At 56.1% G+C, this 25142-nt stretch overlaps 1 protein-coding gene across 1 annotated transcript; it reads left to right on the forward strand.

The window, feature by feature from the left end:
• Positions 1-1563: 1563 nt before the first annotated feature.
• riok2 (RIO kinase 2 (yeast)) lies at positions 1564-24195 on the forward strand. The gene is made up of 10 exons (XM_064937086.1): positions 1564-1721; positions 1898-2036; positions 2189-2305; positions 4160-4335; positions 4477-4565; positions 4761-4952; positions 5071-5163; positions 14622-15029; positions 23630-23729; positions 23826-24195. Exons 1-10 carry the CDS (start codon positions 1656-1658, stop codon positions 23985-23987), a joined length of 1542 nt encoding a protein of 513 aa, XP_064793158.1. The 5' UTR covers positions 1564-1655; the 3' UTR covers positions 23988-24195.
• The last annotated feature ends 947 nt before the right edge of the window (positions 24196-25142 follow it).

The raw sequence follows: 25142 nt of genomic DNA on the forward strand, positions 1-25142 counted from the left end.
GCATGTATGATGCAAAGTAGTGCACACTCTCAGACACACACACACACACCTAGTCAACACCACATCAGGTAGATCTTACATAAACATTCTCACTTCAGCCAACAGCTAAAGGTTGGCAAACTAAATACTGTAGGCTACCTAAAGGCATGGCCTGACACATAAACTCTCACACACACACACACACACACACACACACACACACAGAAAGACAAGCAAAAACACACACACACAGACAGACACACAGTCAGTGCATATCTGGCTTCTTTTGGACAGCCACTTGCTGAACCACAGAATGTTAAATAAACCAGCAGAGGAATTCCACTAAGTCAACACAGCCTAGGGATGAGTACTCAGTGTGCGTGTGTGTGTGTGTGTGTGTGTGTGTGTGTGTGTGTGTGTGTGTGTGTGTGTGTGTGTGTGTGTGTGTGTGTGTGTGTGTGTGTGTGTGTGTGTGTGTGTGTGTGTGTGTGTGTGTGTGTGTGTGTGTGTGTGTAGAACTGAGAACAGAAATGTGCCTGTAGGGCAGTGAGGTAAACACACACACAAGCTCTGTTTAGATTCTACCTCTCTCACACTTTCTTTCTTTATCTCTCTCTCTCTCTCTCTCTCTCTCACACACACAAACTCACAAACACACACACAAACATGACTGCCTCTGTTTAGATCCTACCTGCCCATGGAATGCCCAGAATCCCACGGCCATGGCAACAGAACACCCCGCCTGTAAATCTCTGTTTAACACCCTCACACACACACACACACACACACACACACACACACACACACACACACACACACACACACACACACACACACACACACACACACACACACACACACACACACACACACACACACACACACACACACACACACACACAAATAAGTGATTTTAGAATGGAATGTGTGTCAATGCCCAGTGAAACTGTTTCACAGCCCAGTGTTCTGAATTCAATATTGAGTGTTTCACTGTACGCTTTCACCATGGAGAGGTCATAATAAATAGAAAAACGACCTTTTAAGTCCGAAGTTAGGGCCGATCAAAAGTATACTGAGCAACATTGCCCTAACTTCAACGATATAGCCTATGCTAGCTAGACTGCTGTCAGATTCAAAGCCTGCAGTGCACACCCTGGGTTCCCAGGACCATGATATATTGATATTTATGCATATTTATTCAGAGACTGAAAAAGCCAACAGTGGTGCTTTGTGCCACAGACAGACTTGATTTGTGCCCGTGATGATTAGCGACACTTACTAACTTTGAGCACTAGATGGCGGTAGATAGCAACGAATGATGTGGCAAAAAGACAGTGACGTCTATAGCGTCAACAGATTGTCCTGTCTGAGAAAAAGAAACAATACAACACATTCTCACAACTTATTTACAGATGAGTAACCGCATTTATTCGAACATGAATGGCAATCTATGAATATGAAATTATATTGAAAGCTGTTCGCCTTGTTTTTATGTCGTTTGTGTACAATATATAAAATAAAAACTTTTACCAGTAGCAGGACGTGACGTAGTATTAGACGAAGGTAACGTCTTAGATACTTTACTTCCGGGTTGCACATGCGTTTACAGCAGGATGCGTAGTATCTCAGCAAATTAACACAATATTCAAGGGGTTACAACAAATTACAGTGGTAATATGGGCAAATTAAATGTTGTAGTTTTGAGGTATCTGTCCAGAGATGACTTCCGTGTCCTCACAGCGGTAAGTAAATGTCCTGTTAGCGTTTTTATATTTTAATAACGCCCTCGGGCCGTGGTGGCCAGTAATAGTGTGTACTGTACATCGTGCCCCACTCAAGCAGTTCTATGGCCATCAATCGTTACTTATTAAGGTGTTGTTGGTCGTATTGGTTTGTAACTGACTGTTGCTCCCTGCAGGTTGAGATGGGGATGAAAAACCATGAGGTAGTTCCAGTCAGCCTCATATCCTCCATCGCCAGCCTGCGTCACGGAGGCTGCAACAAGATCCTCAGAGAGCTCGTTAAGCACAAAATAGTGGCCTACGAGCGTACTAAGAGTAAGAACAGTTACAATGCTTCGTTTAAACAGGTTCACCCTGAAATCAGTTTGCCACATATTTCCATTCCTCAAAACCTGAGTCTGTCACCACAGTATATGCATTATGGAGGAATCTACAGGCCCCACGTGAATTGTGTGTGTGTTTTCCAGTGGTACATGGCTACCGTCTGAACTATGGGGGCTATGACTACCTGGCTTTGAAGACGTTCTGCTCTAGAGAAATACTCCTTTCTGTCGGGAACCAGATGGGAGTTGGGAAAGAGTCAGGTAAGAACTGACCAGAAACACACACACTCGGGTAAGTACTAACCATCCACCCTGTCTCTCCAACACACACATAGGTAACATACCTCACACACAAACACACAATGAAGGTTACATATGTAACCACGGTTATGTGAGCTATATGGATCTGTGGTTACATGCGTAACCTTCGTTATGTTTCACTATATTGGATTACTCACAATATATTGGTATACCCGTACCAGATTTAGTCGATGCTAGAGGGACCTGGCCAGCCAGCGGTGAAGTCCCAGCGCGGGACCGAGACGCAGGGGCCATCAATGTGGAAGGGGGGTCCCAGCACAGTCCCGAGAATTGGAGGAGATGCAGAGGGAGGTTCCACATTTACCCGATTAGTACCTAGCAAAGGTGCAAGAGGAAGCCCAGCTGGCCGCAGCACAGATATCAGCGAGGGCACTCCTCTCAGTAGGGCCCAGGACGCAGCCACACGTTGTGTTGAATGTGCCACCACAGATCCCAGCACTGCGGTATGCTGTTGTAATTGTGTCCACGGTCCAGTGAGAGAGCCTCTGCTTTGATAGCCCAGCCCCCAGGACTCTCACCATAGCAGACAAAGAGCTGGTCTGTTGTTCTCACTGACCATGTCCGCTCCACAAAGGCAGCCAGTTCCTGCACAGGGCACAGCATGCTGGAGGGACCCCCACTCCGGGGGGTCGTAAGCAGACAGGATAAAGGGATGTTCACATGCCTGTCTGACAGAACCTTCGGGAGGAATGAAGAGTTGGGACGGAGATATATACTCCTCCCACCAGGGTCCATCCGGTAGCACTCAGAACTTACTGAACGAGCATGAAACTCACCCACCCTCTTCATGGAAGTAATCACTACCAAGAAAGCCACCTTCATAGAGAGATGTTTCAGGGAGGCAGACTCCAACGGTTCCTACGGTGGCTTTGCCAAGACCACATCCAGATCCCAGCTCGTCATTGAGCGGGTCCGAGCTGGACGCAGGCGACGAACCCCCTTCATAAACCTGGAGACTAAGGAATGGCGCTCCACTGGCCTGTCCACATGGCAGGTAGATATAGCAGCCAAATACCCACTCAGTGTAGAGGCTGCCAAGCCCTCATCCAAGTGAGACTGCAGGTATTGGAGGACATACTGTACCCTGCATGGCTCGGGCACAACCTCAATACCAGTACACCAAGAGCAGAACAACTATGCCGCTGTTGTAACCAGCGCCCTTGCACTCTGCATGGTGTTCATTACACCCTCCTGCAGTCCTAACATGGACCATTGGTGCCGTTCAGCGGCCAAGCCCACAGACTAAGGCGGTGCGGTCTCGAATGCCACAGAGTTCCCTGGTCTCGGGCAGTTACCAAGGTGTCCCAGACACAGAGTTGTAGTGTGATGCTAACGAAACACAAGTACGACACCCCCCCCCACATGGAAGATCCAGATCAACTGCTCGCAGCGAGTGGAGCGCTCAAGAGGAGGGACTGGCCATGTGGCCAGCTGCTCCAGGCTGCAAACAGCCAGTGAGTATACTTCCAGGCAAGATATTACACTTACCAGTGAACTTCAGGAAGTTTGTACCTCAAACCATACGGACGCGTGCCGAGAAAGAGAGAGCACGTGTGTCGCGGCCATGGGGTCTATATATAGGGGCGGACCCCAGCCATGACATGGGAGTAAATCTGTAAATCTACACCTCGGATGTATCCCTCCGCCGCGGAGTGATACCAATATATTGGAGTGATCCAATTTAGTGAAACAACTCAGGCTTAATGGTAATGTTGTTGGATTTGTGTCTGAGTAGAATCGAGTGTCTGTTCTAGAGGTAAGTGGTTTGTATATTGTGTGGTGTTCATCCTGTAGATATCTACATCGTGGCCAGTCCAGAGGGGGAGCAGTACGCGCTGAAGCTCCACAGGCTGGGAAGGACCTCCTTCAGGAACCTGAAGAACAAGAGAGACTACCACAAACACAGGAAGAACATGTCCTGGCTTTACCTCTCACGCCTCTCGGCCATGAAGGAGTACGCCTACATGAAGGTACTTGGCACCGGCTTGCTTCTTCTGAAAACAAGACTCAGCCCTACTGTGAAGTGTGTATGGTGAAGTCCTGGTGACCATAGATAAGTTATTCAGCTGCTGGTGACAGTGTCTCTGACAGCTTTATGTCTCTCCTCTCAGGCCCTGTACGAACGAGGGTTTCCTGTCCCTAAGCCCATTGACTATAACAGACACGCTGTGGTTATGGAGCTCATCAATGGATACCCACTGTTAGTAAAATACACACACCATTTCTGTTTCTCTGCCCATCTTTCTCTCTCCTATTCTCTTTGCGTACCTGCTTTGCTCTTTTTCTTTTGACACACCTTTGTCTTTCTCTCAATCTTTCTGTATCTCTTTCATCTCACATGTGCAATTCTAGCCCTCTGATTGGCTGTTATGTTTGTGGTCTGACTGATTGACAGCTGTCAGGTGCGTGAGCTGGAAGACCCGTCCTCCATGTACAATGATGTCATGGAGCTGATAGTGAAGCTGGCCAATCATGGCCTGATCCACGGGGACTTCAATGAGTTTAACCTGATGCTGGACGACCACGATCACGTGACCATGATCGACTTCCCCCAAATGGTGTCTACCACACACTTCAATGCAGAGTGGTGAGGCACACGCACACACACACTCATACCCTGTCACTGATGAGAACTGCACATGGAGAAAAGCACACCACACACACTCAAATACATAGCTAGAGAAACTTTCCTGTCTTGTCTACAGGTATTTTGACCGGGATGTCAAATGTATACGAGATTTCTTTGCCAAAAGATACAATTATGAGAGTGAGCTGTACCCAACCTTCAAAGACATCAGGTAATTCAGCATGTTTGCTATTATCTCTACCAGTGGGGCATTTGTCATGAGGGGAGGTAGGTGAGGGGAGGGAGGTGGTGGGCGGGGAGGGAGGGAGGTAGTGTGGTGGGGGGAGGGAGGTGGTGGGCGGGGAGGGAGGGGGTAGTGTGGTGGTGGTGGGGAGGGAGGGAGGTAGTGTGGTGGTGGTGGGGAGGGAGGGAGGTAGTGTGGTGGTGGTGGGGAGGGAGGGAGGTAGTGTGGTGGTGGGCGGGGAGGGAGGTAGTGTGGTGGTGGGGGGGAGGTGGTGGGCGGGGAGGGAGGGGGGTAGTGTGGTGGTGGGGAGGGAGGGAGGTAGTGTGGTGGTGGGGAGGGAGGGGGTAGTGTGGTGGGGGGAGGGAGGGAGGTAGTGTGGTGGGGAGGGAGGTGGTGTGGTGGCGGTGGGGAGGGAGGTGGTGGAGGGGAGGAGGGAGGTGGTGGTGGGAGGGAGGGAGGTAGTGTGGTGGTGGTGGGGAGGGAGGTGGTGGGCGGGGAGGGAGGTAGTGTGGTGGGCGGGGGGAGGGAGGGAGGTGGGCGGGGAGGGAGGGAGGTAGTGTGGTGGTGGGGAGGGAGGTGGTGTGGTGGTGGGGAGGGAGGTGGTGGTGGGGGGAGGGAGGTGGTGGTGGGGGGAGGGAGGGAGGTAATTTGGTGGTGGGTAGGGAAGGGAGGTAGTTTGGTGGTGGGGAGGGAGGTGGTGGTGAGGGAGGGAGGTGGTGGTGGGGAGGGAGGGAGGTAGTGTAGTGGTGTGGTGGTGGGGAGGGAGGAGGTGGTGGGGAGGGAGGTGGTGTGGTGGTGGGGAGGGAGGGAGGTGGTGGGGAGGGAGGTAGTGTGGTGGTGGTGGGGAGGTAGTGTGGTGGTGGGGAGGGAGGGAGGTAGTGTGGTGGTGGGGAGGGAGGGAGGTAGTGTGGTGGTGGGGAGGGAGGGAGGTAGTGTGGTGGTGGGGAGGTAGTGTGGTGGTGGGGAGGGAGGGAGGTAGTGTGGTGGTGGGGAGGGAGGGAGGTGGTGGGGAGGGAGGTAGTGTGGTGGTGGTGGGGAGGTAGTGTGGTGGTGGGGAGGGAGGGAGGTAGTGTGGTGGTGGGGAGGGAGGGAGGTAGTGTGGTGGTGGGGAGGGAGGGAGGTAGTGTGGTGGTGGGGAGGGAGGGAGGTAGTGTGGTGGTGGGTAGGAAGGGAGGTAGTGTGGTGGTGGGTAGGAAGGGAGGTAGTTTGGTGGTGGGTAGGAAGGGAGGTAGTTTGGTGGTGGGTAGGAAGGGAGGTAGTTTGGTGGTGGGTAGGGAGGGAGGTAGTTTGGTGGTGGGTAGGGAGGGAGGTAGTGTGGTGGTGGGGAGGGAGGGAGGTAGTTTGGTGGTGGGTAGGGAGGGAGGTGGTGGTGGGAGGAGGGAGGTGGTGGTGGGAGGGAGGTAGGGTGGGTGGGTGGGAGGTAGTGTAGTGGAGGGAGGGGGGGTGGTGTGGAGGGAGGGAGGGGGTGGTGTGGAGGGAGGGAGGGAGGTGGTGTGGAGGGAGGGAGGTAGTAGTGTGGAGGAGGGAGGTAATAGTGTGGTGGTGGGGAGGTAGTGTGGTGGGCGGGGAGGGAGGTGGGCGGGGAGGGAGGGAGGTAGTGTGGTGGTGGGGAGGGAGGGAGGTGGTGGTGGGGGGAGGGTGGTGGTGGGGGGGAGGGAGGTAATTTGGTGGTGGGTAGGAAGGGAGGTAGTTTGGTGGTGGGGAGGGTGGTGGTGGGGAGGGAGGTGGTGGGGAGGGAGGTGGTGGTGGGGAGGGAGGGAGGTAGTGTAGTGGTGTGGTGGTGGGGAGGGAGGGAGGTGGTGGGGGAGGGAGGTGGTGTGGTGGTGGGGAGGGAGGGAGGTGGTGGGGAGGGAGGTAGTGTGGTGGTGGTGGGGAGGTAGTGTGGTGGTGGGGAGGGAGGGAGGTAGTGTGGTGGTGGGGAGGGAGGGAGGTAGTGTGGTGGTGGGGAGGGAGGGAGGTAGTGTGGTGGTGGGGGGGAGGGAGGGAGGTAGTGTGGTGGTGGGGAGGGAGGGAGGTAGTGTGGTGGTGGGTAGGGAGGGAGGTAGTTTGGTGGTGGGTAGGAAGGGAGGTAGTTTGGTGGTGGGTAGGAAGGGAGGTAGTTTGGTGGTGGGTAGGAAGGGAGGTAGTTTGGTGGTGGGTAGGGAGGGAGGTAGTGTGGTGGTGGGGAGGGAGGGAGGTAGTGTGGTGGTGGGGAGGGAGGGAGTGTGGTGGTGGGGAGGGAGGGAGGGGGAGGTAGTGTGGTGGTGGGGAGGGAGGTAGTTTGGTGGTGGGTAGGAAGGGAGGTAGTGTGGTGGTGGGTAGGGAGGGAGGGTGTGGTGGGGAGGGAGGGGTGTGGTGGGGAGGGAGGGAGGTGGTGTGGTGGGGAGGGAGGGTGGTGGTGTGGTGGGGAGGGAGGGTGGTGGTGTGGTGGGGAGGGAGGGTGGTGGTGTGGTGGGGAGGGAGGGAGTTGGTGTGGTGGGGAGGGAGGGAGGTGGTGTGGTGGTGGTGGTGGGTGGGTAGAGAGGTTGTGTGGTGGTGGTGGGTGGGTAGAGAGGTTGTGTGGTGGTGGTGGTGGGTGGGTAGAGAGGTAGTGTTGTGGTGGTGGGGATGTAGTGTGGTTGGTGGGGATGTAGTGTGGTGGGGGGGATGTAGTGTGGTGGTGGGGAGGGAGGGAGTGTGGTGGTGGGGAGGGAGGGAGTGTGGTGGTGGGGAGGGAGGGAGGGAGGTAGTGTGGTGGTGGGGAGGGAGGGAGTGTGGTGGTGGGGGAGGGAGGGAGGTAGTGTGGTGGGGAGGGAGGTGGTGTGGTGGCGGTGGGGAGGGAGGTGGTGGTGGGAGGAGGGAGGTGGTGGTGGGAGGGAGGTAGGGTGGGTGGGTGGGAGGTAGTGTGGTGGGGAGGAGGTGGTGTGGTGGCGGTGGGGAGGGAGGTGGTGGTGGGAGGAGGGAGGTGGTGGTGGGAGGGAGGTAGGGTGGGTGGGTGGGAGGTAGTGTAGTGGAGGGAGGGGGTGGTGTGGAGGGAGGGAGGGGGGTGGTGTGGAGGGAGGGAGGGAGTAGTGTGGAGGGAGGGAGGTAGTAGTGTGGTGGTGGGGAGGGAGGTGGTGGGCGGGGAGGGAGGGAGGTAGTGTGGTGGGCGGGGAGGGAGGGAGGTGGGGCGGGGAGGGAGGGAGGTAGTGTGGTGGTGGGGGGAGGGGGAGGTGGTGTGGTGGTGGGGAGGGAGGTGGTGGTGGGGGGAGGGAGGTGGTGGTGGGGGGAGGAGGGAGGGAGGTAATTTGGTGGTGGGTAGGAAGGGAGGTAGTTTGGTGGTGGGGAGGGAGGTGGTGGTGAGGGAGGGAGGTGGTGGTGGGGAGGGAGGGAGGTAGTGTAGTGGTGTGGTGGTGGTGGGGAGGGAGGTGGTGGGGAGGGAGGTGGTGTGGTGGTGGGGAGGGAGGGAGGTGGTGGGGAGGGAGGTAGTGTGGTGGTGGTGGGGAGGTAGTGTGGTGGTGGGGAGGGAGGGAGGTAGTGTGGTGGTGGGGAGGGAGGGAGGTAGTGTGGTGGTGGGGAGGGAGGTAGTGTGGTGGTGGGTAGGAAGGGAGGTAGTGTGGTGGTGGGTAGGAAGGGAGGTAGTTTGGTGGTGGGTAGGAAGGGAGGTAGTTTGGTGGTGGGTAGGAAGGGAGGTAGTTTGGTGGTGGGTAGGAAGGGAGGTAGTTTGGTGGTGGGTAGGAAGGGAGGTAGTTTGGTGGTGGGTAGGAAGGGAGGTAGTTTGGTGGTGGGTAGGAAGGGAGGTAGTTTGGTGGTGGGTAGGGAGGGAGGTAGTGTGGTGGTGGGGAGGGAGGGAGGTAGTTTGGTGGTGGGGAGGGAGGGAGGTGGTGGTGGGAGGGAGGTAGGGTGGGTGGGTGGGAGGTAGTGTAGTGGAGGGAGGGGGTGGTGTGGAGGGAGGGAGGGGGTGGTGTGGAGGGAGGGAGGGAGGTGGTGTGGAGGGAGGGAGGTAGTAGTGTGGAGGGAGGGAGGTAATAGTGTGGTGGTGGGGAGGGAGGTGGTGGGCGGGGAGGGAGGTAGTGTGGTGGGCGGGGAGGGAGGTGGTGGGCGGGGAGGGGAGGGAGGTGGGCGGGGAGGGAGGGAGGTAGTGTGGTGGTGGGGAGGGGAGGGAGGTGGTGTGGTGGTGGGGAGGGAGGTGGTGGTGGGGGGAGGGAGGTGGTGGTGGGGGGGGGGAGGTAATTTGGTGGTGGGTAGGAAGGGAGGTAGTTTGGTGGGGAGGGAGGTGGTGGTGAGGGAGGGAGGTGGTGGTGGGGAGGGAGGGGAGGTAGTGTAGTGGTGTGGTGGTGGGGAGGGAGGGAGGTGGTGGGGAGGGAGGTGGTGTGGTGGTGGGGAGGGAGGGAGGTGGTGGGGGAGGGAGGTAGTGTGGTGGTGGTGGGGAGGTAGTGTGGTGGTGGGGAGGGAGGGAGGTAGTGTGGTGGTGGGGAGGGAGGGAGGTAGTGTGGTGGTGGGGAGGGAGGGAGGTAGTGTGGTGGTGGGGAGGGAGGGAGGTAGTGTGGTGGTGGGGAGGGAGGTAGTGTGGTGGTGGGTAGGAAGGGAGGTAGTTTGGTGGTGGGTAGGAAGGGAGGTAGTTTGGTGGTGGGTAGGAAGGGAGGTAGTTTGGTGGTGGGTAGGAAGGGGAGGTAGTTTGGTGGTGGGTAGGGAGGGAGGTAGTGTGGTGGTGGGGAGGGAGGGAGGTAGTTTGGTGGTGGGGAGGGAGGGAGTGTGGTGGTGGGGAGGGAGGGAGGGGGAGGTGGGGAGGGAGGGGGAGGTAGTTTGGTGGTGGGTAGGAAGGGAGGTAGTGTGGTGGTGGGTAGGGAGGGAGGGTGTGGTGGGGAGGGAGGGAGGTGGTGTGGTGGGGAGGGAGGGTGGTGGTGTGGTGGGGAGGAGGGTGGTGGTGTGGTGGGGAGGGAGGGTGGTGGTGTGGTGGGGAGGGAGGTGGTGGTGGGGGGAGGGAGGTGGTGGTGGGGGGGGTAATTTGGTGGTGGGTAGGAAGGGAGGTAGTTTGGTGGTGGGGAGGGAGGTGGTGGTGAGGGAGGGAGGTGGTGGTGGGGAGGGAGGGAGGTAGTGTAGTGGTGTGGTGGTGGGGAGGGAGGAAGGTGGTGGGGAGGGAGGTGGTGTGGTGGTGGGGAGGGAGGGAGGTGGTGGGGAGGGAGGTAGTGTGGTGGTGGGGAGGGAGGGAGGTAGTGTGGTGGTGGGGAGGGAGGGAGGTAGTGTGGTGGTGGGGAGGGAGGGAGGTAGTGTGGTGGTGGGGAGGGGAGGGAGGTAGTGTGGTGGTGGGTAGGAAGGGAGGTAGTGTGGTGGTGGGTAGGAAGGGAGGTAGTTTGGTGGTGGGGAGGGAGGGAGGTAGTGTGGTGGTGGGGAGGGAGGGAGGTAGTGTGGTGGTGGGGAGGGAGGGAGGTAGTGTGGTGGTGGGGAGGGAGGGAGGTAGTGTGGTGGTGGGGAGGGAGGTAGTGTGGTGGTGGGTAGGAAGGGAGGTAGTTTGGTGGTGGGTAGGAAGGGAGGTAGTTTGGTGGTGGGTAGGAAGGGAGGTAGTTTGGTGGTGGGTAGGAAGGGAGGTAGTTTGGTGGTGGGTAGGGAGGGAGGTAGTGTGGTGGTGGGGAGGGAGGGAGTGTGGTGGTGGGGAGGGAGGGAGGGGGAGGTAGTGTGGTGGTGGGGAGGGAGGTAGTTTGGTGGTGGGTAGGAAGGGAGGTAGTGTGGTGGTGGGTAGGGAGGGAGGGTGTGGTGGGGAGGGAGGGAGGTGGTGTTGTGGGGAGGGAGGGTGGTGGTGTGGTGGGGAGGGAGGGTGGTGGTGTGGTGGGGAGGGAGGGTGGTGGTGTGGTGGGGAGGGAGGTGGTGGTGGGGGGGGAGGGAGGTGGTGGTGGGGGGAGGGAGGTAATTTGGTGGTGGGTAGGAAGGGAGGTAGTTTGGTGGTGGGGAGGGAGGTGGTGGTGAGGGAGGGAGGTGGTGGTGGGGAGGGAGGGAGGTAGTGTAGTGGTGTGGTGGTGGGGGGAGGGAGGGAGGTGGTGTGGTGGTGGGGAGGGAGGGAGGTGGTGGGGAGGGAGGTAGTGTGGTGGTGGGGAGGGAGGGAGGTAGTGTGGTGGTGGGGAGGGAGGGAGGTAGTGTGGTGGTGGGGAGGGAGGGAGTGTGGTGGTGGGGAGGGAGGGAGTGTGGTGGTGGGGAGGGAGGGAGGTAGTGTGGTGGTGGGGAGGGAGGTAGTGTGGTGGTGGGGGAGGGGGGGGAGGTAGTGTGGTGGGGAGGGAGGTGGTGTGGTGGCGGTGGGGAGGGAGGTGGTGGTGGGAGGAGGGAGGTGGTGGTGGGAGGGAGGTAGGGTGGGTGGGTGGGAGGTAGTGTAGTGGAGGGAGGGGGTGGTGTGGAGGGAGGGAGGGGGTGGTGTGGAGGGAGGGAGGGAGGTGGTGTGGAGGGGAGGGAGGTAGTAGTGTGGAGGGAGGGAGGTAGTAGTGTGGTGGTGGGGAGGGAGGTGGTGGGCGGGGAGGGAGGGAGGTAGTGTGGTGGGCGGGGAGGGAGGGAGGTGGGCGGGGAGGGAGGGAGGTAGTGTGGTGGTGGGGAGGGAGGGAGGTGGTGTGGTGGTGGGGAGGGAGGTGGTGGTGGGGGGGAGGGAGGTGGTGGTGGGGGGAGGGGAGGGAGGGGGGTAATTTGGTGGTGGGTAGGAAGGGAGGTAGTTTGGTGGTGGGGAGGGAGGTGGTGGTGGTGAGGGAGGGAGGTGGTGGTGGGGAGGGAGGGAGGTAGTGTAGTGGTGTGGTGGTGGGGAGGGAGGGAGGTGGTGGGGAGGGAGGTGGTGTGGTGGTGGGGAGGGAGGGAGGTGGTGGGGAGGGAGGTAGTGTGGTGGTGGTGGGGAGGTAGTGTGGTGGTGGGGAGGGAGGGAGGTAGTGTGGTGGTGGGGAGGGAGGGAGGTAGTGTGGTGGTGGGGGGAGGGAGGTAGTGTGGTGGTGGGTAGGAAGGGAGGTAGTGTGGTGGTGGGTAGGAAGGGAGGTAGTTTGGTGGTGGGTAGGAAGGGAGGTAGTTTGGTGGTGGGTAGGAAGGGAGGTAGTTTGGTGGTGGGTAGGAAGGGAGGTAGTTTGGTGGTGGGTAGGAAGGGAGGTAGTTTGGTGGTGGGTAGGGAGGGAGGTAGTGTGGTGGTGGGTAGGGAGGGAGGTAGTGTGGTGGTGGGGAGGGAGGGAGGTAGTTTGGTGGTGGGAGGAGGGAGGTGGTGGTGGGAGGGAGGTAGGGTGGGTGGGTGGGAGGTAGTGTAGTGGAGGGAGGGGGTGGTGTGGAGGGAGGGAGGGGGTGGTGTGGAGGGAGGGAGGGAGGTGGTGTGGAGGGAGGGGAGGTAGTAGTGTGGAGGGAGGGAGGTAATAGTGTGGTGGTGGGGAGGGGAGGTGGTGGGCGGGGAGGGAGGTAGTGTGGTGGGCGGGGAGGGAGGTGGTGGGCGGGGAGGGAGGGAGGTGGGCGGGGAGCGAGGGAGGTAGTGTGGTGGTGGGGAGGGAGGGAGGTGGTGTGGTGGTGGGGAGGGAGGTGGTGGTGAGGGAGGGAGGTGGTGGTGGGGAGGGAGGGAGGTAGTGTAGTGGTGTGGTGGTGGGGAGGGAGGGAGGTGGTGGGGAGGGAGGTGGTGTGGTGGTGGGGAGGGAGGGAGGTGGTGGGGAGGGAGGTAGTGTGGTGGTGGTGGGGAGGTAGTGTGGTGGTGGGGAGGGAGGGAGGTAGTGTGGTGGTGGGGAGGGAGGGAGGTAGTGTGGTGGTGGGGAGGGAGGGAGGTAGTGTGGTGGTGGGGAGGGAGGTAGTGTGGTGGTGGGTAGGAAGGGAGGTACTTTGGTGGTGGGTAGGAAGGGAGGTAGTTTGGTGGTGGGTAGGAAGGAGGTAGTTTGGTGGTGGGTAGGAAGGGAGGTAGTTTGGTGGTGGGTAGGGAGGGAGGTAGTGTGGTGGTGGGGAGGGAGGGAGGTAGTTTGGTGGTGGGGAGGGAGGGAGTGTGGTGGTGGGGAGGGAGGGAGGGGGAGGTAGTGTGGTGGTGGGGAGGGAGGTAGTTTGGTGGTGGGTAGGAAGGGAGGTAGTGTGGTGGTGGGTAGGGAGGGAGGGTGTGGTGGGGAGGGAGGGAGGTGGTGTGGTGGGGAGGGAGGGTGGTGGTGTGGTGGGGAGGGAGGGTGGTGGTGTGGTGGGGAGGGAGGGTGGTGGTGTGGTGGGGAGGGAGGGTGGTGGTGTGGTGGGGAGGGAGGGAGTTGGTGTGGTGGGTAGAGAGGTTGTGTGGTGGTGGTGGGTGGGTAGAGAGGTTGTGTGGTGGTGGTGGTTGGGTAGAGAGGTAGTGTTGTGGTGGTGGGGATGTAGTGTGGTTGGTGGGGATGTAGTGTGGTGGGGGGGATGTAGTGTGGTGGTGGGGAGGGAGGGAGTGTGGTGGTGGGGAGGGAGGGAGTGTGGTGGTGGGGAGGGAGGGGTGGGGATGTAGTGTGGTGGGGAGGGAGGGAGGTAGTTTGGTGGTGGGTGGGGAGGGAGGTAGTTTGGTGGTGGGTAGGGAGGGAGGTAGTTTGGTGGTGGGTCGGGAGGGAGGTAGGTTGTGTGGTGGTGGTGGGTGGGTCGGGAGGGAGGTAGAGTGGTGGTGGTGGTGGGTGGGTGGGAGGGAGGTAGTGTGGTGGGTGGGTGGGTAGGGAGGGAGGTAGTGTGGTGTGGTGGTGGGTGGGTAGGGAGGGAGGGAGGGAGGTAGTGTGGCGGGTAGGGAGGGAGGTAGTGGTGGTGGGGAGTGAGGGAGGGAGGTAGTGTGGTGGTGGGGAGTGGGTAGTGTGGTGGTGGTGGGGAGGGAGGGAGGTAGTGTGGTGGTGGTGGGTAGGGAGGGAGGTAGTGTGGTGGTGGTGGGAGGGGGAGGTAGTGTGGTGGTGGTAGGGAGGGAGGTAGTGTGGTGGTGGGGAGGGAGGTAGTGTGGTGGTGGTGGGAGGGAGGGGGAGAGGTAGTGTGGTGGTGGTGGTGGTGGGGGAGGGAAGGTGTGTGGTGGATGGGAGGGAGGTAGTGTGGTGGGAGGGAGGGAGGTAGTGTGGTGGGAGGTGGTGGGTAGGAGGGAGGTAGTGTGGTGGTGGGTAGTGAGGGAGGTAGCGTGGGGAGGTAGTGTGGTGGGTAGGGAGGGAGGTAGTGTGGTGGGTATGGAGGGAGGTAGTGTGGTGGTGGGTAGGGGGAGGGAGTGTGGTGGTGGGTAGGGAGGGAGGTAGTGTGGTGGTGGGTAGGGAGGGAGGTAGTGTGGTGGTGGGGGTAGGGAGGGAGGGAGGGGTGTGGTGGTGGGTAGGGAGGGAGGTAGTGTGGTGGTGGGGTGGGAGGTAGTGTGGTGGTGGTGGGGTGGGAGGTAGTGTGGTGGTGGTGGGGAGGGAGGTAGGGTGGTGGGAGGTAGTGTTGTGGGGAGGGAGGTAGTGTTGTGGGGAGGGAGGTAGTGTTGTGGGGAGGGAGGTAGTGTGGTGGGGAGGGAGGTAGTGTGGTGGTGGGGAGGGAGGTAGTGTGTGAATGTGACTCAACCTGTGTTTGTCCTCTAGACGTTCCGTTTCTCTGGACGTTGAGATCTCAGCCAGCGGCTTCACCAAAGACTTTGAGAGAGACGCAGCATTGCTTGATCCTAAAGGACCAGATGAGGAGGAGGAGGACGAGGGAGAGGAGGACGAGGGAGAGGAAGAGGAGGATATGGAGAATACAATGGACATGGAGGAGTATAGGCATGCTATATTGGAACTGGAGGGGCTCAAAGTGAGTGACACAAAGATACACACTGAGACAGAAAACAAGGATGGAGAGAGAGACCCAGGGAGGGGGGGAGGAGAACAAAGAGCGACTGGTCCAGAGGCTGTGATGGGTGGTCTTGGTGAAGAGAGGGAAGAGGAGGAAGAGGATGTGTGTCCTGAGCTGGTCGACCTCTCCTCCTCCAACAGAGAATTCAAACCTTTCAGGTACAGATCACACCCACCACCGCGTCTCTTCACACACACACACACACCACCGCGTCTCTTCACACACACACACACCACCGCGTCTCTTCACACACACACACACACCACCGCGTCTCTTCACACACACACACACACCACCGCGTCTCTTCACCGCGTCTCTTCACACACACACACACCACCGCGTCTCTTCACACACACACACACACACCACCGCGTCTCTTCTCTCTTCACACACACGCACCACCGTCTCTAAACACACACACACGCACCACCGCGTCTCTTCACACACACACACACGCACCACCGCGTCTCTTCACACACACACACACGCACCACCGCGTCTCTTCACAAGGATGGAGACACACACACGCACCACCGCGTCTCTTCACACACACACACACGCACCACCGCGTCTCTTCACACACACACACACACACGCACCACCGCGTCTCTTCACACACACACACACACACGCACCACCGCGTCTCTTCACACACACACACACGCACCACCGCGTCTTCACACACACACACGCACCACCGCGTCTCTTCACACACACACACGCACCACCGCGTCTCTTCACACACACACACACACACACACGCACCACCGCGTCTCTTCACACACACACACACACACCACCGCGTCTCTACACACACACACACACCACCGCGTCTCTTCACACACACACACACCACCGCGTCTCTTCACACACACACACACACACCACCACGTCTCTTCAAACACACACACACCACCCGCGTCTCTTCACACACACACACGCACCACCGCGTCTCTTCACACACACACACGCACCACCGCGTCTCTTCACACACACGCACCACCGCGTCTCTTCACACACACACACGCACCACCGCGTCTCTTCACACACACACACGCACCACCGCGTCTCTTCACACACACACACACGCACCACCGCGTCTCTTCACACACACACACACGCACCACCGCGTCTCTTCACACACACACACACACGCACCACCGCGTCTCTTCACACACACACACACGCACCACCGCGTCTCTTCACACACACACACACACGCACCACCGCGTCTCTTCACACACACACACACACGCACCACCGCGTCTCTTCACACACACACACACACACCACCGCGTCTCTTCACACACACACACGCACCACCGCGTCTCTTCACACACACACGCACCACCGCGTCTCTTCACACACACACGCACCACCGCGTCTCTTCACACACACGCACCACCGCGTCTCTTCACACACACACGCACCACCGCGTCTCTTCACACACACACGCACCACCGCATCTCTTCACACACACACACACACACCACCACGTCTCTTCACACACACACACACACCACCGCGTCTCTTCACACACACACACACACACACACACACACACCACCACTTCACACACACACACACCACCACGTCTCTTCACACACACACACACACACCACCGCGTCTCTTCACACACACACACACACACCACCGCGTCTCTTCACACACACACACACACCACCGCGTCTCTTCACACACACACACACACACCACCACGTCTCTTCACACACACACACACACACACACACACACACACACCACCACGTCTCTTCACACACACACACACACACACACACCACCACGTCTCTTCACACACACACACACACACACCACCACGTCTCTTCACACACACACACACACACACACACACACCACCACGTCTCTTCACACACACACACACACACACCACCACGTCTCTTCACACACACACCACCACGTCTCTTCACACACACACACACACACACACCACCACGTCTCTTCACACACACACACACACCACCACGTCTCTTCACACACACACACACACCACCACGTCTCTTCACACACACACACACACACACACCACCACGTCTCTTCACACACACACACACACACACCACCACGTCTCTTCACACACACACACACACCACCACGTCTCTTCACACACACACACACACACACCACCACGTCTCTTCACACACACACACACACACCACCACGTCTCTTCACACACACACACACACACACCACCACGTCTCTTCACACACACACACACACACACCACCACGTCTCTTCACACACACACACACACACACCACCACGTCTCTTAACACACACACACACACACACACCACCACGTCTCTTCACACACACACACACACCACCACGTCTCTTCACACACACACACACCACCACCACGTCTCTTCACACACACACACCACCACGTCTCTTCACACACACACACACCACCACGTCTCTTCACACACACACACACACCACCACGTCTCTTCACACACACACACACCACCACGTCTCTTCACACACACACACACCACGTCTCTTCACACACACACACACACACCACCACGTCTCTTCACACACACACACACCACCACGTCTCTTCACACACACACACACACCACCACGTCTCTTCACACACACACACACACCACCACGTCTCTTCACACACACACACACACACCACCACGTCTCTTCACACACACACACACACACACACACCACCACGTCTCTTCACACACACACACACACACACACCACCACGTCTCTTCACACACACACACACACACACACACCACCACGTCTCTTCACACACACACACACACACACCACCACGTCTCTACACACACACACACACACACACACACACCACCACGTCTCTACACACACACACACCACCACGTCTCTTCACACACACACACGCACCTCCGCATCTCTTCACACACACACGCACCTCCGTCTCTTCACACACACACACGCACCACCGCGTCTCTTCACACACACACGCACCACCGCGTCTCTTCACACACACACGCACCTCCGCGTCTCTTCACACACACACACACCTCCGCGTCTCTTCACACACACACACACCACGTCTCTTCACACACACTCACACACACCACCGCGTCTCTTCACACACACACACACACCACCGCGTCTCTTCACACACGCACCTCTGTGTCTCTTCACACACACACACACCACCGCACACACACACACACACCACCGTCTCTTCACACACACTCACACACACCACCGCGTCTCTTCACACACACACACACACACCACCGCGTCTCTTCACACACGCACCTCTGTGTCTCTTCACACACACACACCACCACGTCTCTTCACACACACACACCACCGCGTCTCTTCACACACACACCTCCGTGTCTCTTCACACACACACCTCCGTGTCTCTTCACACACACACCTCCGTGTCTCTTCACACACACACGCACCTCCGTGTCTCTTCACACACACACGCACCTCCGTGTCTCTTCACACACACACACACACACGCACCTCCGCGTCTCTTCACACACACACACACACGCACCTCCGCGTCTCTTCACACACACACCACCACGTCTCTTCACACACACACACACACCACCACGTCTCTTCACACACACACACACACCACCACGTCTCTTCACACACACACACACACACACCACCACGTCTCTTCACACACACACACACACACACACACCACCACGTCTCTTCACACACACACACACACACACACCACCACGTCTCTTCACACACACACACACACACACACCACCACGTCTCTTCACACACACACACACACACCACCACGTCTCTACACACACACACACACACACACACACACCACCACGTCTCTACACACACACACACCACCACGTCTCTTCACACACACACACGCACCTCCGCATCTCTTCACACACACACACGCACCTCCGCGTCTCTTCACACACACACACGCACCACCGCGTCTCTTCACACACACACGCACCACCGCGTCTCTTCACACACACACGCACCTCCGCGTCTCTTCACACACACACACACCTCCGTCTCTTCACACACACACACACCACCGCGTCTCTTCACACACACTCACACACACCACCGCGTCTCTTCACACACACACACACACCACCGCGTCTCTTCACACACGCACACACACACACACCACCGCGTCTCTTCACACACACACACACCACCGCGTCTCTTCACACACACTCACACACACCACCGCGTCTCTTCACACACACACACACACACCGCGTCTCTTCACACACGCACCTCTGTGTCTCTTCACACACACACACACCACCGCGTCTCTTCACACACACACACACACACACACACACCTCCGTGTCTCTTCACACACACACCTCCGTGTCTCTTCACACACACACCTCCGTGTCTCTTCACACACACACGCACCTCCGTGTCTCTTCACACACACACACGCACCTCCGTGTCTCTTCACACACACACACACACACGCACCTCCGCGTCTCTTCACACACACACACGCACCTCCGCGTCTCTTCACACACACACCACCGCGTCTCTTCACACACACACCACCGCGTCTCTTCACACACACACACACCACCGCGTCTCTTCACACACACACACACCACCGCGTCTCTTCACACACACACACACCACCGCGTCTCTTCACACACACACACACCACCGCGTCTCTTCACACACACACACACCACCGTCTCTTCACACACACACACACCACCGCGTCTCTTCACACACACACACACCACCGCGTCTCTTCACACACACACACACACCACCGCGTCTTCACACACACACACACCTCTGCATCTCTTCACACACACACACCTCCGTGTCTCTTCACACACACGCACCTCCGTGTCTCTTCACACACACACACGCACCTCCGTGTCTCTTCACACACACACACACACGCACCTCCGCGTCTCTTCACACACACACACACACGCACCTCCGCGTCTCTTCACACACACACCACCGCGTCTCTTCACACACACACACACCGCGACTCTTCACACACACACACACCTCCGCGTCTCTTCACACACACACACACCACCGCGTCTATTCACACACACACACACCACCGCGTCTCTTCACACACACACACACCACCGCGTCTCTTAATACACACACACACACACCTCCGCGTCTCTTCACACACACACACACCTCCGCGTCTCTTCACACACACACACACCACCGCGTCTCTTCACACACACACACACACCACCGCGTCTCTTCACACACACACACACCTCTGCATCTCTTCACACACACACACACCACCGCGTCTCTTCACACACACACACACACACACACACCTCCGCGTCTCTTCACACACACTCACACACACCACCGCGTCTCTTCACACACACTCACACACACCTCCGCGTCTCTTCACACACACTCACACACCACCGCGTCTCTTCACACACACTCACACACACCACCGCGTCTCTTCACACACACACGCACCACCGCGTCTCTTCACACACGCACCTCCGCGTCTCTTCACACACACACACACCACCGCGTCTCTTCGCACACGCACCACCGCGTCTCTTCGCACACGCACTCCGCGTCTCTTCGCACACGCACCACCGCGTCTCTTCACACACACACACACACCACCGCGTCTCTTCACACACACACACACCACCGCGTCTCTTCACACACACACACACCACCGCGTCTCTTCACACACACACACACCACCGCGTCTCTTCACACACACACACACACCACCGCGTCTCTTCACACACACACACACACACACCACCGCGTCTCTTCACACACACACACACGCACCACCGTGTCTCTTCACACACACACGCACCTCCGCGTCTCTTCACACGCACCTCCGCGTCTCTTCACACACACACACCACCGCGTCTCTGTAAATCTCCTGTAGAGTGTTAATGTACAGTTGAAGTCGGAAGTTTACATACACTTCATTAAAACTTGTTTTTCAACAACTCCACAAATTTCTTGTTAACAAACTATAGTTTTGGCAAGTCGGTGAGGACATCTACTTTGAACATGACAAGTCATTTTCCAACAATTGTTTAGACAGATTGTTTCACTGTATCACAGTGGGTCAGAAGTTGACATACACTAAGTTGACTGTGCCTTTAAACAGCTTTGAAAATTCCAGAAAATGATGTCATGGCTTAAGAAGCTTCTGATATGCTAATTGACATAATTTGAGTCAATTGGAGATGTACCTTTGGATGTATTACAAGTCCTACCTTCAAACTCAGTGCCTCTTTGCTTGACATTATGAGAAAATCTAAATAAATCAGCCAAGACCTCAGAACAAAATTGTAGACCTCCACAAGTCTGGTTCATCCCTGGGAGCAATTTCCAAACGCCTGAAGGTACAACGTTCATCTGTACAAACAAGAGTATGCAAGTATAAACACCATGGGACCACCAGCCATCATACCGCTCAGGAAGGAGATGCGTTCTGTCTCCTAGAGATAAATGTATTTTGGTGCGAAAAGTGCAAATCAATCCCAGAACAGCAGCAAAGGACCTTGTGAAGATGCTGGCCGCTCAGCGAGAAAGAAGCCACTGCTCCAAAACCGCCATAAAAAAGCCAGACTGCGGTTTGCAACTGCACATGGGGACAAAGATTGTACTTTTCAAATCAAATGTATTTATATAGCCCTTCTTACATCAGCTGATATCTCAGTGTTGTACAGAAACCCAGCCTAAAACCCCAAACCGCAAGAAATGCAAGTGTAGAAGCACGGTGGCTAGGGAAAAACTCCCCAGTAAGGCCAAAACCTAGGAAGAAACCTAGAGAGGAACCAGGCTATGAGGGGTGGCCAGTCCTCTTCTGGCTGTGCCGGGTGGAGATTATAACAGAACATGGCCAAGATGTTCAAATGTTCATAAATGACCAGCAGGGTCAAATAATAATAATCACAGTAGTTGTCGAGGGTGCAGCAAGTCAGCACCTTAGGAGTAAATGTCAGTTGGCTTTTCATAGCCGATCATTAAGAGTATCTCTACCGCTCCTGCTGTCTCTAGAGAGTTGAAAACAGCAGGTCTGGGACAGGTAGCACGTCCGGTGAACAGGTCAGGGTTCCATAGCTGCAGGCAGAACAGTTGAAACTGGAGCAGCAGCACGGCCAGGTGGGCTGGGGACAGCAAGGAGTCATCATGCCAGGTAGTCCTGAGGCATGGTCCTAGGGCTCAGGTCCTCCGAGAGAGAAAGAGAGAATTGGAGAGAGCATACTTAAATTCACACAGGACACCGGATAAGACCGGAGAAGTACTCCAGATATAACAAACTGACCCTAGCCCCCCGACACATGAACTACTGCAGCATAAATACTAGAGGCTGAGACAGGAGGGGTCAGGAGACACTGTGGCCCCATTCGATGATACCCCAATACAGGGCCAAATAGGCGGGATATAACCCCACACACTTTGCCAAAGCACAACCCCCACACCACTAGAGGGATATCTTCAACCACCAACTTACCATCCTGAGACAAGGCCGAGAATAGCCCACTAAGATCTCCGCCACGGAACAACCCAAAGGGGGGTGCCAACCAAGACAGGAAGATCACGTCAGTGACTCAATCCACTCAAGTGACGCACCCTTCCTAGGGACGGCATGGAAGAGCACCAGTAAGCCAGGGACTCAGCCCCTGTAATAGGGTTAGAGGCAGAGAATCCCAGTGAAGAGAGGGGAACCGGCCAGGAAGAGACAGCAAGAGCGGTTCGTTGCTCCAGAGCCTTTCTGTTCACCTTCACACTCCTAGGCCAGACTACACTCAATCATATGACCTACTAAAGAGATGAGTCTTCAGTAAAGACTTTTCCTCTGGTCTCATGAAACAAAAATAAAACCGTTTGGCCATAATGATCATCGTTATGTTTAAAGGAAAAGGGGGAGGCTTGCAAGCAGAACACCACCATCCCAACCGTGAAGCACAGGGGTGGCAGCATCATGTTGTGGGGGTTCTTTGCTGCAGGTGGGTCTGGTGCACTTCACCAAATGGATGGCATCATGAGGAAAGAAAATTATGTGGATATATTGAAGCAACATCTCAAGACATCAATCAGGAAGTTAAAGCTTGGTCGCAAATGGGTCTTCCAAATGGACAATGACCCCAAGCATACTTCCAAAGTTGTGGCAAAATGGCTTCAGGACAACAAAGTCAAGGTATTGGAGTGGCCATCACAAAGCCCTGACTTCAATCCGATAGAAAATTTGTGGGCAGAACTGAAAAAGCGTGTGTGAGCAAGGAGGCCTACGAACCTGACTCAGTTACACCAGCTCTGTCAGGAGGAATGGGCCAAAATTCACCCAACTTATTGTGGGAAGCTTGTGGAAGGATACCCTAAACGTTTGACCCAAGTAAAACAATTTTAAGGCAATGCTACCAAATACTAATTGAGTGTATGTAAACTTCTGACCCACTGGGAATGTGATGAGAGAAATACAAGCTGAAATAAATCATTCTCTCTACTATTATTCTGACATTTCACATTCTTTAAATAATGTGGTGAACCTAACTGACCTAAAACAGGACATTTTTACTAGGATTTAAACTGAGTTTAAATGTATTTGGCTAAGGTGTATGTAAACTTCCGACTTCAACTGTATGTCAATGTGTCATTCTCCACCACTTGAGCCACATCTGACAAATCTGTTTCCTTTGCTTGGTGATCATGTTAAAGTCCAGTGATCTCTCCTCCACAGAGACTCAGACAGCCTGCTTCATGTGGTTGAGCACAGCAGGAGGAGGACGGACAGTGAGGCTACCGCCGGCAGTGTAGGCAGCTGCTCTACTATACCACCGGTCAGTACACACACTCTCTTACATGATTAAACACGCATACACTGACACGGTCACTCACACTCAATCCTTCCACTAATGTATGTATTGTTGTTGTAGGAGGTGGTTCGTGCAAAGGTGCGGAGACAGCTTAGTAAGCAGCAGAAAGCAGCTCTGAGGAGACGACTGATAAAGGGAGAATCTAACCTGGTCACTGCAGAGAGGAGAGAGAATCAGAGTAACATCAAATCTAGTCTGGAGACTGATGGCTTCTGGGGCTGAGAGGGACGTACGTAATGGAGTGCGAGTCAAATGTGTGTGAGTACCTGGTCACGACAGAACATGATGAGAACATGAACCACATTGGCAATGAGAGGAAAGGGGCCCTGTTGGAAGAAGGCCTCTCTCCCAGTGACGAGCCCCCAGCGTTGGGTCATGTTTTGTATCTACTGCAGTGTGAATACTTTCAATAAAGATAACTTTAATATGATGACAATGAGTCCAGGTGTGTTCACAGTGTACAGAACATTAGGAACACCTAACTAACAATGAGTTGCACCCCTTTTTGCCCTCAGAACAGCCTCAATTTGTTGGGGCATGAAAGCGTTCCATATTGATGCTGGCCCATGTTGACTCCAATGCTTCCCACAGTTGTCAAGTTGGCTGGATGTCCTTTGGGTGGTGGACCGTTCTTGATACACAGTGGAAACTGTTGAGCATGAAAACCCAGCAGCGTTGCAGTTCTTGACACACTCAAACCTTGCGCCCGGCACCTACTACTATACCCCATTCAACGGCACTTAAATATTTTCACCCTCTGAATGGCACACATGCGCAGTCCATGTCTCAGTTGTCTCAAAGCTTAAAAATCCTTCTTTAATCTGTCTCCTCCCCTTCATCTGCACTGATTTGAAGTAGATTTAACAAGTGACATCAATAAGGGATCATAGCTTTCACCTGTATTCACCTGGTCAGTCTGTTGAATCGGTGGCCATATTGCTTAAATCCTCCAGATTGCTGGTCCTGTTATTAGTATTAGCCTATACACTGACTATACCAAACATTAGGAACACCTTCCTAATATTGAGACGATGGCCATATTGCTTAAATCCTCCAGATTGCTGGTCCTGTTATTAGTATTAGCCTATACACTGACTATACCAAACATTAGGAACACCTTCCTAATATTGAGACGGTGGCCATATTGCTTCTATCCTCCAAACAAATATTGATTTGTAGACACAAATGGCTGGTAAAAGTAATGGATTGCCTAGAGACTGCTTTTCCAAGTGCTCAAGGTGCTTTACCTTGTGAAGAGTGTACTTGTGTCATTCACTGCAGAAGTCTTCAGAATGGTGTGTGTCAGTGGTTGTCTTTTTGCAGTTCTCTCTGGCTGTGGAATGCAGTTGTGTGTGTGTGTGTGTGGGGGGGGGGGCT

This window comes from Oncorhynchus masou, chromosome 25 (assembly GCF_036934945.1).
Source record: "Oncorhynchus masou masou isolate Uvic2021 chromosome 25, UVic_Omas_1.1, whole genome shotgun sequence".
Lineage (NCBI taxonomy): Eukaryota > Metazoa > Chordata > Actinopteri > Salmoniformes > Salmonidae > Oncorhynchus > Oncorhynchus masou.

Excerpts from the sequence above, each read along its gene's own strand:
- riok2 (XM_064937086.1), top strand. The coding sequence starts at position 1,656 with ATGGGCAAATTAAATGTTGTAGTTTTGAGGTATCTGTCCAGAGATGAC. Across the intron at positions 15,030-23,629 it reads AGAGAATTCAAACCTTTCAG|AGACTCAGACAGCCTGCTTC; the intron begins GTACAGATCACA and ends TCTCCTCCACAG. Across the intron at positions 23,730-23,825 it reads GCTGCTCTACTATACCACCG|GAGGTGGTTCGTGCAAAGGT; the intron begins GTCAGTACACAC and ends TTGTTGTTGTAG.